Source organism: Gouania willdenowi, chromosome 8 (assembly GCF_900634775.1).
Source record: "Gouania willdenowi chromosome 8, fGouWil2.1, whole genome shotgun sequence".
In the NCBI taxonomy this organism is placed as follows: domain Eukaryota; kingdom Metazoa; phylum Chordata; class Actinopteri; order Blenniiformes; family Gobiesocidae; genus Gouania; species Gouania willdenowi.
The window spans coordinates 12,199,688-12,217,445 of NC_041051.1; the positions used below are offsets into that span (position 1 = coordinate 12,199,688).

The 17,758-nt window shown below is 41.8% G+C and overlaps 1 protein-coding gene and 1 long non-coding RNA gene across 2 annotated transcripts; one reads left to right on the forward strand and one right to left on the reverse strand.

Annotated features, from left to right (window-relative positions):
- Positions 1-12,394: 12,394 nt before the first annotated feature.
- On the forward strand, positions 12,395-12,812 carry LOC114469000 (uncharacterized). The gene is made up of 2 exons (XR_003674694.1): positions 12,395-12,513; positions 12,589-12,812. It is a non-coding gene; the product is annotated as an uncharacterized LOC114469000 (long non-coding RNA).
- Positions 12,813-14,398: 1,586 nt separating this feature from the next.
- Positions 14,399-16,771, reverse strand: LOC114468749 (mucin-2-like). The gene is made up of 2 exons (XM_028455805.1): positions 16,651-16,771; positions 14,399-16,569 (listed from the first exon to the last, which is right to left on the reverse strand). Exons 1-2 carry the CDS (start codon positions 16,723-16,725, stop codon positions 14,527-14,529), a joined length of 2,118 nt encoding a protein of 705 aa, XP_028311606.1. The 5' UTR covers positions 16,726-16,771; the 3' UTR covers positions 14,399-14,526.
- Positions 16,772-17,758: the final 987 nt, after the last annotated feature.

Below are 17,758 nucleotides of genomic sequence, written 5' to 3' on the forward strand. Positions count from 1 at the left end.
GATGGTCTGACTCCTGAGGGTTATGCCAGTTTTCAGAGGTGGAAGTAATAGAATACAAGTAGAAGAGAATGGAAAAGAATAGAATAAAGTTTATTGCCATATGCACATGCCAAAAAAGAACAGGTACAATGGAATTCTTGTGCATGTACCACAAATACAAAAAACAACAAATCAGCCTAGACAGTATAAGTAAATGTGCAAACAAGGAAAGGACATAAGTATACTCAACAAAAAGATAAATAATCAAATATAACCTAAGTTAAGTTAGTTAGTGACTGCACAGTGAGTTCTTTTGTTTGTTCTACATTAAGAACAAGGTCATTGTCCTCTCCGTAGACAGTTGTCCTGTGGACCAGGTCCCTGTGTACAATCTCATCTCCATCTCTGATGAAGCCAAGGATGGTTGTGTCGTCTGCATACTGAATAATGAGGGTGTTGTTGTCATGTGGGGAGACACAGTCATATGTGTATAGGGTGAAGAGTTTTGGGCTGAGGCAGCAGCCCTGTGGGGTTCCCGTGCTAACTGTGATCTCTGCAGAGACCTTTTTTCCTATCCTAACCACCTGTGATCTGTCCGTGAGGAAATCCATTCAGGAAATCCCGCTGCTGTGGCCTGTCCCAGCGGCACTTCAGCGTGGAGCTGCAGCTCTGGAAAGGGATCCAGGACACTTATATCAAAATGCCCCTTGTGACTTAGTTCTCTCAGCCGAAAAAGAGTGTCCCGGTCATAATTAACACTAGCTCTCACAAAACGCACACGACAAGACAAAAGCAAAACTAAAAGTACAAAAATGAAGTATAAACTGACTCGGGGACCAACGCTACTACGCCCACGGAGAAGCGCCATCTTGATGTAAGTACTCACGTTACTGGAATTGAGTTGCTTTTATAAGTACTTGTACTTTTTTGAGTGTATTTCTAAACCAGTAATTTCACTTGTACTTAAGTACAGTATGTTTTAAAAGAAGTAAAGTAATCCATGACATTTCTACACCCAACCGTTACTGAGCAAATTATTATTTTTTGTTTTAAAATGATCAGAATCAGAATCAGTGAGGTTTATATTCGCCAAGTACATTTTAAAAACAGCACAAGGAATTTAACTTGGTAGTTGGTGCGAAGAACAAAAAAAAAACAATGAACTGGTCCTCTCAACCCCACGCATGTCGGGAAGTGGTGTATGTTGAGATGATCTTTATATCACAAACTTTCCTTCACTGTTCTGTGCAAATATAATGCCTATGATTTCCTTTAACCAATAGGTGGCGCTATGACTATGAATAACAGTTGGGTTAAACCATAACTGGAGGTGCTTGATTTGTTTCTGTGTGGATATAAAACAGATGTAAATCATTAGACAATAAGGTTACATTGTGTAATCTTTTGGAATGTGTGTTTGTGGTAATGTGGTAGAAAGTAACCAGTAACTTTTACTTTGAGTACTATTTCATTGCGCTACTTTTTACTTGTACTTGAGTATTATATGTATGACTTACTTGTACTTGTACTTCAGTACAATTTAATCAACTAACAGTACTTCTGCTTGAGTAGGATACATCAGTTACATATATTATATCTTTACACCCCTGACAGTTTTTCATCTAGACATTGAACCTGTTTCAAATTAAATTGCCGCACAAATTTGAGCAAATTTAATCAAGTCCATTTTACCTGCTGGTATATTAACTGAAGTGGTTCCTTGGCAAAAAGTTCAAGCATCATACCTCAAAGTTCAGAGATTGTAAACAGCAGAGTCTGATGGCATTTGTGCTCTAGTTGTTACTGGACATTCACCAGTGAACACTGCCCTGTGAGTGTGAGTAGTTTACTCTACCATAACAAATTGTGTCATCTACAGCAAATCATTCAGCCACATTTTTCATCTGGTTGGTTTGAGCCAATCTCAGAAAGCCTCGTGTGCTTTCTAGAGTTAATGTTGAAAGCAACCGTAAAGCACTGCTCCTCAGGGATTGACTTCTCGTGAAGCGCATGAAACCATGTAGGTTCCTCTGTGTCCATCGTTGTTGACCTCATTATTAAAATTAAATTAAAATAATAAATTTTTCTTTAAGCTGAACTTTGTATCCAACACTACACAAACTCTACACAGATAGGTAAATAGGTGATGATTTTCACAAATGCAGTTTTTGTCATTAGAAATGGTTTTTGGTTTAGTATTCGTTTGGTCAAATAAATATAAAGTTATTTCAGTCAAATAAATCTAAGAATATTACTTAAACTTCTATTATCTAAATGATATCTGTAAGTTTTGTGGCACTAATGCCCATTTTTTTTTTTTGATTTTTTTTTTTAATAATAAAGTAATTGATGATAGTCGCAAGTTGAGTAATTTTGCTTTGTCTCTCTGGATTTAGCCTAAAGTGTAAAATACATCAGTTGTATAAATTGGCTACTGTGTTTTTTCATGGGTTAATTACAGCCTAGATTAAGAACACTATCAGTGGATGATTTTCAGCCAAGCAAACGTATTTACATTATTTTCATGTCTTGGGTTCTGGGTTCGCTTCAGCATCTTCTCTGATGCTTTAGAAGGTGTGGATGTTCCACTACTCCAAAGCCCACTTTTTCCTACAGGCACATGTTAGGGTGATTTTCACCTCTGCAATAGCGATAGCTGCGTTTCCATTACCCTTGAAAATAACATAGAATATAAATAGCGATGGAAAGTCCTTGCCTCAAGTGGAGGAGTTCAAGTATCTCGGGGTCTTGTTCACGAGTGAGGGTCGGATGGAGCGTGAGATCGATAGACGGATCGGTGCGGCGTCAGCAGTGATGTGGTCGCTGTATCGGACTGTTGTGGTGAAGAGGGCGCTGAGTCGGGGGGCAAAGCTCTCAATTTACCGATCGATCTACGTTCCTACCCTCACCTATGGTCATGAGATTTGGGTAATGACCGAAAGGACAAGATCGCGGATACAGGCGGCCGAAATGAGTTTCCTTCGCAGGGTGGCTGGGCGCACCCTTCGAGATAGGGTGAGAAGCTCAGTCACCCGGGAGGAGCTCGGAGTGGAGTCTCCTGGTCGATTCCCTCGGGAGGTGTTTCAGGCATGTCCTATTGGGAAGAGGCCTCGTGGATAGCCCAGGACACGCTGGAAGGACTATGTCTCTGAGCTGGCCTGGTGTCGCCTCGGGGTCCCCCCAGAACGGCTGGAGGAGGTGTGCGTGGATCGGGAGGTCTGGGCATCTCTGCTGAGGCTGCTGCCTCCGTGACCCGGCCCCGGATAAAGCGGAAGAAGATGGATGAATGGATGGATGGATATAAATAGCGCAACCAAAACTGGCATTAGAAACACCTGAATGTTGGAAAAGCACTCAAGTATCGCTCAAAAGTTTTTACGCTGTTATGAGGAGGAATTTCAGGCGTTTTGATATTGAAATGTGTCGCAAAAGTGCTATGGAAACACTTTTTCCGCAAATACCAGTGGCGGCTGGCCATTAGAAGGCGCTAGGTTTTTTTTTTTACAGTATTCTGAGCAAAATGTTGTAGTTGGACATAAGGTTGTACTTGGATTCAGAAATGAGAGAAAGTTGTACTAAAAACTGTTGACAACCACTGGTATAAACTACATTTGTTCTTGCTTGTTTATTGGTTCTGTGGAAATAAATGAAGTTAGTTTAAAAGCAGTTCTGTAACTGCAATTTTCCTTACTTATTTGTTGAAAGCTACACAAACCCTGTTTTTGGTGTATATCTGTTTTGGAGCAATTATACTTTGTCAACATTTAGAAATATCGCTTTTACTTTGGAAAATCTGTAATGGAAACCCAGCTAGTGTCCCATTAATACTGCCCTTCTGACTGCATCTAAGGAATGAAGTAAGTCCTGAAATCTCCATGCTATCTTTATTTAGTCCAGTAGATGAAAATAATAAGTATTTATTTTATTTATGTATTCATTTTAAATATCACAATGTTGGTGATTTCCAATGGAATTCATATGCTTTAGTCAGAAGATCATTTTCAGACAATCAAAATTCCATTTTTTGTTCCTCTCTCCTGCAGCTGTTGATGTGTTATGATGACTTCACCAGGGATGCCTCAAATGTCCCAAAATGGGTGGACCAAAGACCAAGTTTACAGTTTATTTTTTTCATTTTTTTTTTTTAAGAATTTTTTGTTCTTACATTCCTAATTTTTCAGTAATTTTGGTTAATATTGGTAAATAGTCCAACCATGGTAGTTTTTTTTTTTTTTTTTTTGTTAAGCCTGATATAGTAATAAAAGAGCACAACTGTAATTTGTCATGTATTGTCATATTTTGATATGTTTTGATTATAATTACTGTAAGATGAGATTTATTTTTGTTCAATTTTATTTCATAAATTTTCCATCTAAATGAAGTTGCAAGATTTCATTTCAGTATTTTCTTTTATTACATCCATTGTTTGAATTTTAAAAGATACTGTATGTAGAAGGATACTAGTTTATGGTACACTGTCACTTTAAGAGTTTGGTGGTAACAATGTGCGGGGTGATGTAGCTTTAAGGAAGTGTGAGGAGGTGTGTGTGGCACTTATGGTCATGAAGGAGAAAAGTCGAATGTTATGCGGGAGAGAGAAATATATGTGTTCAAGAAGACCTACAGCAGTTGTCCCCGTGCTCTTTGCTTACCTACAGCCTCCAACACAGTGACCTCAAGAGTTATAACTCCTACATTACTTTTATTGGGTGTATTATATCAGGTAAAAATCACCCGCCATTAGTGATGGTGCTACTAATTTTATTGATAATGTCGTAGGGTTAATAGTGCCTTTAATTCACAATTAAATTCACTGTAGCATAGTTGAAAACAAGAACTTTGTTGCCCTAAAAATGTAAACAAACAGCTACAACATGAAAGACATGCTTCAGTTCAATGAAGTCGCCCATGATTTCCACTGCTAATGTGATTACCATGAACAATTATATCAGTTTATAGAGCAACCGGCTGGATTTAGACTTGACTGATTTGGGACCAGATGGCAATCTGCCTGCTTCTGTATTTTTCTTCCTTTTTTTTCCCCCCCGAGCCTATTATACGCTCCATCTCATCCCCCAGACACACATGCACACAAACAGACACAAATGCATTGGCAATTGCTCATGGTCTGCTCATCTCATCTCTACCATTGTTGTTACTATTTTTTCTTTTTACCCTTTTTTCTCCCAAGTTGTAGTGACATAGTGCAGGGAGCAGATAATTAAATTTCTTGTTGAAGGTACAAGGACAGATAAGTGGTATGAGAATGAGGAGAAGGTGACATGCAGAGATGAAAAAGGATGAGGTGCGTAAAAAGAAATGAGCATAGCAGAGAAATACCGTAGGGTTACTGGAAGGACGGAAGAGTAAAATTCTCACTTGAGGGTTTGAATTCTAAAATAATTCTCTAAGGTTTCATAAAACTTTGAGTGTGGCCATTTTTTTTCTCCTTAATTTCCTGCCACTGTCACTAGTTGAAATAAATCCACTAGATATAATTGAACACAATTACAATACGTGACCGATTGATCGCATTCAAGCATTCTTTTAGGAAAAAACTTGACTTTTGATTAAAACAAATAAATGTGATGGGACTTTCCTATTGTGGCAGTGATATGTTATCCCCAGAGTGAGTGATGAGTGAAGATTTAATCTCTAACAGTCAAGGTCAGAAGTAATCAAACAGTTATGGAGCCCTGAGGGAATATTGATATCAGAGGGGAGTTAGTGAGAGCGGGATGGGAAAGTGACAGAAGATTAACAGGACAGAAAGAAGGTGAAAGATGGAGGATGAAATAGTCATTTGAAGAGATAAATGGATAAGAATAAAATAAAGGGGTAGGTACTAGGGTGGGCTAAACAGAATGCATATATTAATAAACACATTATTTTTTTGCAATGAATTAACACACTGTAGATGTCAATGGCGGAAAAACACAAAAAAGTCTCGAGTTGCAAACAGGGGTGGGGTCAATTATTATTGTAATAGCTTAACTAATTACAATGATGGCGTAATTAGGGCCTGAGCACAACGATGCATAAGACCCTATTTTATTGCACCTCGTTTTTATTATTAGGGCCCGAGCACAAGGACCCTATTGTAATGCACCTGAGCCACGGGGGCGACCGTGGCTCAGGTGGTAGTGGGTCGTAGTGGGTCGTCTTCTGATCGAGAAGTTGGGGGTTCGATCCCAGTACCTGACTATGTGTCGAAGTGTCCTTGGGCAAGACACTGAACCCTAAGTTGCTCCCAGTGGTCGACTAGCGCCTTGCATGGCAGTCCTGTCCCACTGGTGTGTGAATGAGAGAGTGATTGGGTGAATGAGCTGATATGTAAAGCGCTTTGAGACTGCTTCAGTGTGGTGATAAAGCGCTATATAAAATCAAGTCCATTTACCATTTACCACCTTGTTATTATTATTATTATTATTATTTAGGGCAAAATGATCAAATTTTTGAGGGCCTCAACAAAAAGTCAGGAAAATTTGTACGCATACTAGGACTGGTGAAAAATTTGATTTTTTGGGGGGAACTGCACCTGTGAATGACAAAATGACCCAATAGCGCCCCCTTGAACATTGTATTGGCCCCCAGCTTGGACTGATGACGTAATCACAGATGAACTGCAAAATTCTGACATCATCACTCTCTACAATGATGATGTCAGAAATCGACAGCGTACTGTAGAACTATTACTTCAGTACACTGAGGATTTCCCTGATCTGGATAAGTACTGTTATCTGTTTCTACCACAGTACCACAAACACACATTCCCAAAGATTACACAATGTAACCTTATTGTCTAATGATTTACATCTGTTTTATACCCACACAGAAACAAATCACCTCCAGTTATGGTTTAACCCAACCATCATTTATAGTCATAGTGCCACCTATTGGTTAAAGGAAATCATAGACATTATATTTGCACAGAACATTGCAGGAAAGTTTGTGATATAATCCTTGAAAATGGTCAGCTATGTCTCAAAATTTCTGCCACACCCCGACATGCAACACAACTCAACGCGCTGCACTTCCCGACATGCGTGTGGTTGCGAGGGCCCGTTCATCGTCTTTAATTATACTTGTAATGGTCATTTTGAAAATGTGTTGCTGTTGTAATTGTAATTATTTTGTAATTGAGTTTAGATAATTGACTTTGCAATTGTCATGGAAATTCTATAAAAACTCTCAATTATAATTTAACGCAAAACTTGGGCACCATGTTACACATCTATTTACAGTTCTACATATATGTATTTAACAATTATTAAAATATGTTTCAAATCAAGCGGTATATTGAGGAGTGTACTGACACAAAAAAGCTCAGGCATCCACACCAAAAAATTAAAACCTATATTTTCATTGATTAGATAGCCTAACAAGGTAACCAATAGATAGGAAAGAAATTACATGATGTAGTTGTTTTTAGTGTATTTTACAGCTAATTTAGGACCCGTTATCATAAGAGATGCTAACACAAGAGGAAGGCTAACTTTTATTAGATCATTTTGTTCAGGCTCAGTAATTGTGAATAATTATAATTCAACTTTAGGAATTGAGAACAAAATTGTAATTGAAATTGGAAAGCATTTGTAATTTGTTTGTAATTGGGGAAAAAATGCAGGTCACTGTAATTGTAACTGAATTATAATTGAACATGGGTAATTGAAGACGTAATTGTAACCGAAAAATGTAATTTATTCCAACCCTGGCTGCAAACGTTGAATATCAAAATCTAAGGGAAAGATAGATGGATGAATACTTTTATTGATACCAAATAAAAGACATAATGATGGATGGTACCTGCTCCGTCAGATGAAATATGTGAGAGGAAGATCTTTTCTGGTGCATGTAATCTCCGTGCGACCAAGTTTTATTCGGTCTGCTTGAGCATGTTGACAGTAAAGATATATAACCGCTCCGTGTTTGATAAGACGCAGGAGCTGACAGTTAACTGCAAATGTAAAGACAAACACTTTTACTTCACCCCATGCTTCAGTAGCTTGACATTTCTCCACAATGCAGAAGGGTGGAGCACTAAACAATTTCTTACGAACATGGATCATGGATGAGATGAAGGGATACGTGTATGATCTGCATACACACGACATGATCTCTAGTTATTAGGGAGATTACAAAGCGATTTTAGTTCCTCTACCACAGTGACCCTGCTAAGCCATGCTAACTCTCAAAGCTAATAACAATTGCACAGCCGCTGTTGGAACGCCTCAAACTCTGGAAAGCTGAGTTCATGTGTTAACTTTCCTACTTTTTTCTTGCACTAGAATGCACTTTTAGTTACTTCAAAGCACGCTGCCCCCTCTCCCCCTGCCTTACGATCCAGCTTTCCATAATCTCCTACTCTTTCTTTTCACCCTTTTTTGTGATTTTGTTCTCTCAGGATCTATTTCTCCCTCGCTTCGATCTTATTCCTCTTTCTTCATCCCCAGTAGGGGTGTCAGGCCTTCTATGGCACGTGAGCTGAAGCTGATGTCTGCAATGGTTGTGGTTTGAAACTAGGCCATGTCATGGAGAGGGAAGGAAAGAAAGAATTACAAAGGGGTTGAAAGAACTAAAAGCAAGTTTAGTTTAGGAGAGAGGGCAGTGAGTAAAAGGGGCAGAATGCTGAGATAAGATGTGTTAATGGGGTTAACCTTGAACTCTGTCAGGTTAGGCCTAATTTATTTGGCTTGATACAAGCTATGGGACGGTCACAGTACATTTCTTTTGTCCATAGTTTTTGGTTTTCAATCAAAAATAAAACAAAAAACAGTTAAAGAAAAAATAAAATGAACATATAATAAATAATAATAATAACTTTCATTTGTAAAGCATTTTGAAATCTCAAAGTTTGTTAGTAAACACTGAGTGAACCACTCCGGCTAATAAGCAACAACACAAATTAATCAGTTTTTAAATGATACATTCTTTACATACTATAATATATGTGAACATTATCCATCCATCCATTTTCTGACCTGCTTGCACCTTTTTTCATGTTTACAGGGGTCTGTTGGTGCCTATCTCCAGCTGTCATTGGGCGTTAGGCGCGGGAACACCCTGGATAGGGCACCAGTCCATTGTTTAGTTCTGTTTTCTGTGTGTTCAGCTCATGAGTAATAGCTGTTAGTTAAATGCGCACACACACACACACACACACACACAGTGTTCTGCTGACGGGTAAAGTACGTCAGTCTTCTCGTTTATGTTGTCGTGAGTACTTGGATCGTCAAATTACACAAATGTTGCTGCAATATGTGGATTTCAATAATCGTGTTTTGTCTTCTAATAAATTCAATGCTTTTTTTTTACTACTTTGTCAGTGCTAATTAAATTTCATACGCATACACTTGTTGAAACAGAAGTTGGGGGGAAAAAAACTACAAAACAAGATTACAAGCATATTTGGACCACACCGAGCTACTATTCACTGAATCAAAATTGCTCACAATGGCAAAAAGTGTAGCTTTTCAAATAAGGCAAATTGCATTTAAAGCACAACAAAAACTTCTCCCAAAAAACATTCAGAAACTATTTGTTTAAAAGGATGAGACTTAGGGTAAACTTTTGATCACTGCATGCCATAACTACATTAAATGTATCTTCTCAAATCATATGTGTTAAAAGGAAAAAAAAATATTTTAAGAATAGGTGTATATACGTATGTTTGGACAGATAAATGTATAGTGGAATACATACATTGTGAAAGTATATATATATATATACTGTATATATATATATATATATATATATATATATATATATATATATATATATATATATATATATACAGTATATATCAATGAATTGTGTCTCCCTTTATAAATAGGTGTATATAAGAAGATTAATGTATTGAAATAAGTATAGTACTAGTCATAAGTTTGTAATGTAGGATTTTATAACCATTTATTCTCTGCTTTGAGTTTTGATTTTCTCTTTGTGGCAAATACACTGATTTCATGTTCAAAAAAAAAAAAAAAAACTTCAAATCAAAACACTGTGAGAACTTGGAAATGAAACTAAACGTTGAAACAACTATTTAAAAAACACACACATGCACTTTTTATTACATATTTACAACTTCACTTTATAACTACGGCCTTTTGTCCCTGAAAAGGTCCAGTATTTTATACATCAAATATTCTCTCCGGTCTGGGGGGTATTTCCTCAACAATTGTCTTCAATTGTAAGTAAAACCGGCGTAGAACACTGGGAGGACTCGGAAGATGTCAGTGTGGAGGCACTTGATAAACCGGAGGCCAAGTCGCTCTCTGACACTGTCTGTTTGATTGAAACGAGCAGTGGGAGCAGTGAGTACACTGATGTGAACACAAACTGTAGGTATGGATAAATGGTGGGAGAAACAGAAAACACATACCTTTTATACGTAATTTGAATCAGTTTCATAGTTTCACATACAACGGCGGCACTTTCTGGCCACCTGCATCGTTGCTTTTTGTGGTAAGTTTCTTTTTCAATCGGACAAATTCCACCACCTTTTCAAACACTCTGCAACATCCAACCCCGTGTTCTGTGATATTGATTGTTAAGATGATCATACTGTCTGACCTTCTCCATCAAAAGCTCGTTTAAGTCTAGCTCCATTGTCGATACGTCCTATCGCGCTACGAAGGCGGTGTCCGGGCACAAAAGACCGGAAAAACAAATAGTTGAAACGGGGTTTCGAGCTGACAAATCACAGCCCCAGCTAGATTTTTGAGAGGTGCACGTAAGGTTACGGGGGAGGGGATCTACGCCAACATACGCAGAACCAAATACGCTGCTCTCTTGCCCTGCCTCCAAACTTTCCAAAGTCCCTCCCTCAGAGGAGCTAACAAGCTAACGTTAGCCCAACAGTAACATCACAGTAATATAACATGCTCTGTTAAAAGCATATTACTGCAGCGCTTCTCTCCCTCAATGTGCACACACCTCAGCAGCAGCAGCAACAACATAGTGTCACTTACAGCAGCTCATACGGAGGCTGCTGTGCACACACAAACAACACATGCACTACAGAGTTCTAGTGTAACAATTACAAATCAAATATAATGTAAATCAAGCAGCAGTAATTATCTTTCAAGCAGAAAAGTCACCAATTCCATCTTCTACTCCTCCAGACCATACACTGTAAAAAAGACGGCGCTCCAGCCCTGGAAAGGGGCAGGGTCTGTGAGCAACAGCTGTCAGACAGACCATCAAACACAACCCTGGCTCTGATCGGTTCTTTTTGCTCGGTCACGGTGCATTCTGGCAATCTGCCAAAGGCTGCAGGAGCAGCGGGGGGGGGGCTCAATGAGCCTGTTTTTTCACACAAACTAGTAGTTTGATGTAAAGCTGTCGTGAGACCGGATGGCCCGGTGTTTGAGAAGTGTGTGTGTTGTTGGAAAAAAGGACTCGTGAGCACAGTTTACATCCACATATTCTTGGATATAACAAGTATCTCTGCAGTTGATGATTCAACCAGTCAATTCAATCAGTGAGAGACAAATTGAAACACAAAATCACACATTTTTGACTTAACATCCTAAGTTTAAACATAGGCCTATGTTGTTATAGCAAAAACGTAGGCCAGATATAATAAATATGTATGCATATATGATTGTAAAACTTTAAACTACGTTTGTGTGAAATACACAAGAAAGCAAGTGAATTTATTCCAGTAATATGTTGTTCTTTCATAAATCTAGGGTTTGTTCATAAAAAAAGCAAGGACGAGAAGCAGGAAAAAATGTGGCTACTAATTATTTTTCAACATAATTACACATTTTTTATGCAGTTGGAATCAATATTTTACAAACAACTCATATATACATATGTCATATCAGAGAATTCAACGCTGGGCAAGAATGAAAGCCAACCAATGGACTCTTGTGTCATTGTGATCCTGCTGTGAAATGGTGTTTTATTTTGTATTGTGTGCTGTGTTTTAGTGTGTTTTGTATTGGTTTTATTTTTGCAGTGCATTTTAGCTTTTGTTTTATGAACCTTGCCAATCACATGCTGTCATTTGATCAACCCCATCACATGACTATGTCCAAACCCTGAGGCTAATCAACACACCTGAGGTTAATCAGCACCTGTGGCTGGAGCACAATAAAAGGAGCAGACAGGAGAAGGAGCAGGGGGAGGAAAAACGACACAGACAGGAGAAGGAGCAGCAGGGAAGCTGTGGGTCCTCCCCAGGTTCCCAGGGGCAGAGGAGGACTCTGCCTTCCAGGTTCCCAGGGCACAGGATGGCACACGCACCGAGGACCACAGGCACGCCGGGATCACAAGTGTTGCGAGGCGATATACACGCAGGGGCAGAGGAGGACTCTGCCTTCCGTGTGAGTACCCTATGGGAACGTAGTAACACTTGTTGGACAAAGTCAGATCGGGGATATTGTTGTGGGACGTTTGACTGCCGATGGCTGTTCTGTGTAGGTGTCCCAGCGTGTGGAGGACTGGAGCCAGCGGGAAGTATCGAGACTGATTGGAGTGTTAAGAGCCACATACACGCAGAGGCAGAGGGGAACTCTGCCTTGCCCTGTAAGTGACGTGGCAACACCCTTCCTTTGGACGTAGTCTCGGACCCCCGTGCTGGTGTATGTTTTGCATTTTCAGGGGACCCTGAGCCTGTGACCAGTGGGATCTACCGCCTTGGGACAAGGGAGAGCGGAGGACCTGGGCGTAGCTGCACATTGCACTTTATTGTGGACAGTGACTTTTTCCCCTATTTTATTCGTTCCTTAGCCCACATCGTTAATGGATTTTAGCATACGTTGATTTTAATTTGTGGGCATTTTAATCTGTTTTACCTTAATCTTTTTAATAAATTTGTGACATCATGGTTGCTGTCCTCCTTGGTAACTAAGGGGTGCTCACACCCGGTCACTTTACTCTCCCTCCATAAACTTTTGGTCAATTCACTGTTATTCAAACTTCCCCAGCAACACCCCAACCCCCATTACATCATGACCAGGTCACAGGTCCACAGTGTAATAGCTGCAGAAGAGGTTCAGGCTGTTCCTTTAAAGCCCTTGTGTAGTGTAGAATACAGGTTTAAAATGCAGAAGTGTGAAAAAGGTCTATGCAGAAGAGCTGAAGGCCACCATCAGATCAACCTGGAATCTCATAACACCTGAGCAGTGCCACAGACTGATAAACTCCATTCCACGCCGCATTGCTGCAGTAATTCAGGCAGAAGGAGCTCCAACTAAGTATTGAGTGCTGTACATGATCATACTTTTCATCTTCATATTTTTCAGTTGGCCAACATTTCTAGAAATCTTTTTTTTTGTATTGGTCTTTAGTAATATTCTAATTTCTATGAGCATGAATCAGTTTTGCTGCAGACGTCTCGCAAAATGTGTTGCAAAACTCAAGCAGCTCAGATTCACCCGAGAAAAGTAGTTTGTGTTTCTGTAGCGGTAGATATGAGAAGTTATACCTGGAGAATTGTGGTTGTAAACGATCATTTACACAAGTAATTAAAAAACATGTGAATAAATGTTAGATTACAAGTTTGCAGCTGTAATTTTATGTGTAAATATCACTCTATACATTTTTTTCCATCATTTGTGACATTAAATTCTATAAACTCTCACATTTTGCAACATATCTACCATCATACTTTTCACCATATTTCATGATTAATTGGACCAGTTTAACCACTATCACAAATTATCATGTTTATTACAGTATTTGCCAGTTTAAACTAATTGTTCCTACTTTTTAAATGACCTTTTTACTATGTATGCTTTGGTTGTTGTTTTATTTTGGTTATATATTTTTTTCTGCGTAAATGTTGTTTGTACATCGCATCTAATCTGTTTGTTGTATTCAGGAACTGTTATGTACATATTTACAGTAGTCTGTGATGTAGAACACAGGAAGAATAGCTCCTGTTTTTTGCAGTATAGCTAAATAAAAACAAACAAAACAGAGAAAATGCGATTAAGAATGCTGTACGCTGGATAGTTTGCACAAAGGACCCAAATCTTTTATTATCCAGAATCATTTTTATTGCCAAGTGCAGTTTTTAGACAATACAACAAATTTTACTTGGGGGATGGTACGTAAAAACATTGGGTGACCAGGGCTGTGTTCAGGAAGCTGGTGGCATACTCCGCTTTGTCCTATTTCAGGGTCGCGGGGATCTTCAGCTCACACTAGGCGCTAGGCGAGGGTACACCCTGGACAGGGCGCCAGTCCATCGCAGGGCAACACAGACAACCACTCACATGGGGAGTTTATGCAAACTCCACACAGAAAGGACCCAAGTGTCAATAAAAAATGTTATTTGGAATTGTCACTTGATCTATTTAACTAGCCTACTGGAATTTTCTGCAACATTTTTTTCATCATTCTAAACCTGAACATAAATCTGCATCCATACCCAACTTTGGCAACCAAGGCTTAGTGCTTTCTGGGTTGATTGGCCGGGGTTTTTGGGTGACGGTGGGGGGGGCTTGCCACCGGTGCTGCCTAAGGATCAGTTGATTCTGGGCTGATTGGCCTGGGTTCTTGGGTGACGGTGGGGGGGCTTGCCACCGGTGCTGCCTAAGGATCAGTTGCTTCTGTGTTGATTGGCCAGGGTTCTTGGGTGACAGTGGGGGGGCTCCGCACCAATGCTGCCTCGGGATCAGATGCTTCTCGGTTGATTGGCCAGGGTTCTTGGGTGACGGTGGGGGGGCTTGCCACCGGTGCTGCCTCAGGATCAGTTGCTTCTGGGTTGATTGGCCAGGGTTCTTGGGTGACGGTGGGGGGGCTCCGCACCAATGCTGCCTCGGGATCAGATGCTTCTCGGTTGATTGACCAGGGTTCTTGGGTGACGGTGGGGGGGCTCGCCACCAATTCTGCCTCGGGATCAGTTGCTTCTGGGTTGATTGGCCAGGGTTCTTGGGTGACGGTGGGGGGGCTCACCACCAATGCTGCCACGGGATCAGTTGCTTTTGGGGTGATTGGCTGGGGTTCTTTGGTGACGGTGGGGGGGTTTGCCACAGGTGCTATCTCAGGATCAATTGCTTCTGGGGTGATTGGCCGGGGTTCGTGGATGATGTTGGGGGTGCTTGCCACCGGTGCTGCCTCAGGATCAGTTGTTTCTGGGGTGATTGGCCGAGGTTCTTGGATTATGTTGTGGGGCCTTGCCACCGGTGCTGCCTCAGGATCAGTCACCTCTTGGCCTGGAGTCTTGCCTCTATTGGCTCTGAACCTGGCCACTGGCGGGCACCCTGTGATTTTTCTCTGGGTGTGGGTCATGACTCTTTTGCTTGGGTCTCGGATGGGGTGCTCCTTGGGCCCTCCCCGGGGGTTGGGCGTTGGGGCATTAATGGGTTTAGCGATGTGGGTTCTAGCAGGGGTCCTTGTAGCAGGTGTTCGGGGCGGCAGCGTGGTGTGTTCGATCCTGGCCGCTCTGCTGGGGTCTTGGATGGGGAGCTCCCTGGGCCCTCCTCGAGGTTTGCATGTTGGGGCATGGAGGGGATTGGAGATGTGGGTTCTCGCAGGGGTTCTCATAGCGTATGTTCGGGGCAGCAGCGTAGTGCGTTCAATTTTTGCTGCTCTACTGAAGTCTCGGATGGGGGGCTCCCTGGGCCCTCCCCGGGGGTTGGGTGTTGGGGCATGGCTGGGTTTGGGTATGTGGTTTCTTGCTGGGGTGCTCGTAGCAGGTGTTGGGTGCGGCAGCGTTGTGTGTTTGTTTTTTGCTGCTCTGCTGATGGTTCGGATGGGGGGCTCCTTGGGCCCTCCCCGGGGGTTGGGTGTTGGGGCATGGATGGGTTTGGGTATGTGGTTTCTTGCTGGGGTCCTCGTAGCAGGTGTTGGGTGCGGCAGCGTTGTGTGTTTGTTTTTTGCTGCTCTGCTGATGGTTCGGATGGGGGTCTCCTTGGGCCGTCCCTCAGGGTTGGGTGTTGGGGCATTAATGGGTTTGGGGATGTGGGTTCTAACAGGGCTCCTTGTAGCAGGTGTTTGGGGCGGCAGCGTGGTGTGTTTGATCCTGGCCGCTCTGCTCGGGTCTTGGATGGGGAGCTCCCTGGGCCCTCCCCGGGGTTCGCATGTTGGGGCATGGATGGGTTTGGGGATGCGGGTTCTAGGTGGGGTCCTCGTAGCAGGTGTTTGATGCGTCAGCGTGGTGTGTTTGGTTTTTGCTGCTCTACTGAGGTCTCGGATGGGGGGCTCCCTTGGCCCTCTTCGGGGGTTGGGTGTTGGGGCATGGATGGGTTTGGGGATGAGGGTTCTAGGTGGGGTCCTCGTAGCAGGTGTTTGGGGCGGCAGCGTGGTGTGTTCGGTCTGGGCCGCTCTGCTGGGGTCTCGGATGGGGAGCTCCCTGGGCCCTCCCCGGGGTTTGCATGTTGGGGCATTGATGGGTTTGGGGATGCGGGTTCTAGGTGGGGTCCTTGTAGCAGGTGTTTGATACGGCAGCGCGGTGTGTTCGGTTTTTGCCGCTCTGCTGTGGTCTCGGATGTCTTTCTTCACTGCAGTCGTAGCCAGCTCTTCACTGTGTACCAGGCTGCCCAGAGCCAAAACTGCATTGTACTGGATGCTGGGATCTTCATCCAATGTGAGGAATCGGGAAGCAATTTCTTCCTTTTGGGAGATGTTCATGTTCTGAGGGTTGTTTGACAAATTAGCATCTGTCTGCCTAAATTCCATTCCTAATGTCTGGAACTGTTCATAGGCTTCAATCACCTGTTGTTGAATCATGGTGGGTCTGTCAGAAGATGACTCCATATCAGGTTTTTGGTTTAAGAGAGTACTCTCCATTTTTTCGTTTCTATAATTCCTTGTTGATGTAATGGACTTGTACTTCTTTCTCAGTTGTTGGCGTGAAGATGAGTGTCTGCTTTAAAGGACTACTTTTATGTCAACGGAACCTGTGACATCAAAGGAACATGCTTTGATCTTGAGAACCTGTTATATCAAAGCAAAGGAATGTGCTGACTTCTAATTGGCTGCTGAAGAGAACCTGTGACATCATCAACAGCAAAGGAAAATCCTGACTCCTGATTGGCTGCTCAATAAGAAACGTTAGTTTGCACATGGACGATGCTGGTTGCCCTTTGATCTTTGTCCATATGATGGGGTCTCTGGTGGGGGGCTCCCTGGACCCCACCTTGGGGGGTTGGGTGTTGGCCATCGGTGTGTGTGCGTCCACGGGGGCCCTCAGGATGGGGTGCCGGGCGTGTGCATTTTTGTCCTTGGCTTTTGGCCTGGCATCTCTGGGGTATGGGGTTCCATCACTTTATGCAAGTGACACTACCCTCAGTTAAGAAGACAAGTCTCGCTTGTTGCAACACCTCCAGTCAATGACTTGTTTGCATTCATGGTAATCGCCAAATCAATAACTACTACCGTTATGCTGCTTACAGACAGTTTGTCCCGTGGCTTTGATCACCTTGGCAGTGGAAACAGAGTAGTAATCCTATGCTGAATTGAACGGGCCATCCAGGATCAATACTTATCTCCTGCTGGTGTGATTACACAGTTAATCTGTTATGGTGCACCTGTGCTGAATATGTCTGTTCAAGGTTTGTAGAAAAGGTGCAAAGGTGAAAGTAATGGATTACAAGTACTCATATCACTGTAATTGAGTTGATTTTATGAGTACTTATATTTCTAAATCAGCCATTTTACTTGTACTTAAGTATGTTTTAAAAGAGGTATTTTGTTACATTTCTACACCAAACCATTACTGAGTATTTTTTTTTTTGTTTTTGTTATAAAATGATCAACAGACAACAATCAAATGCATCACATCATAGCCGACCAACCAGATTAAATGTAATGCACAGCGCCA

Bases quoted from the DNA above. Each gene is read 5' to 3' on its own strand.
- LOC114468749 (XM_028455805.1), bottom strand. From the start codon at position 16,725: ATGGAGAGTACTCTCTTAAACCAAAAACCTGATATGGAGTCATCTTCT. The intron at 16,570-16,650 runs GTGATTGAAGCC...AACAACCCTCAG, and splicing joins CCACCATGATTCAACAACAG to AACATGAACATCTCCCAAAA.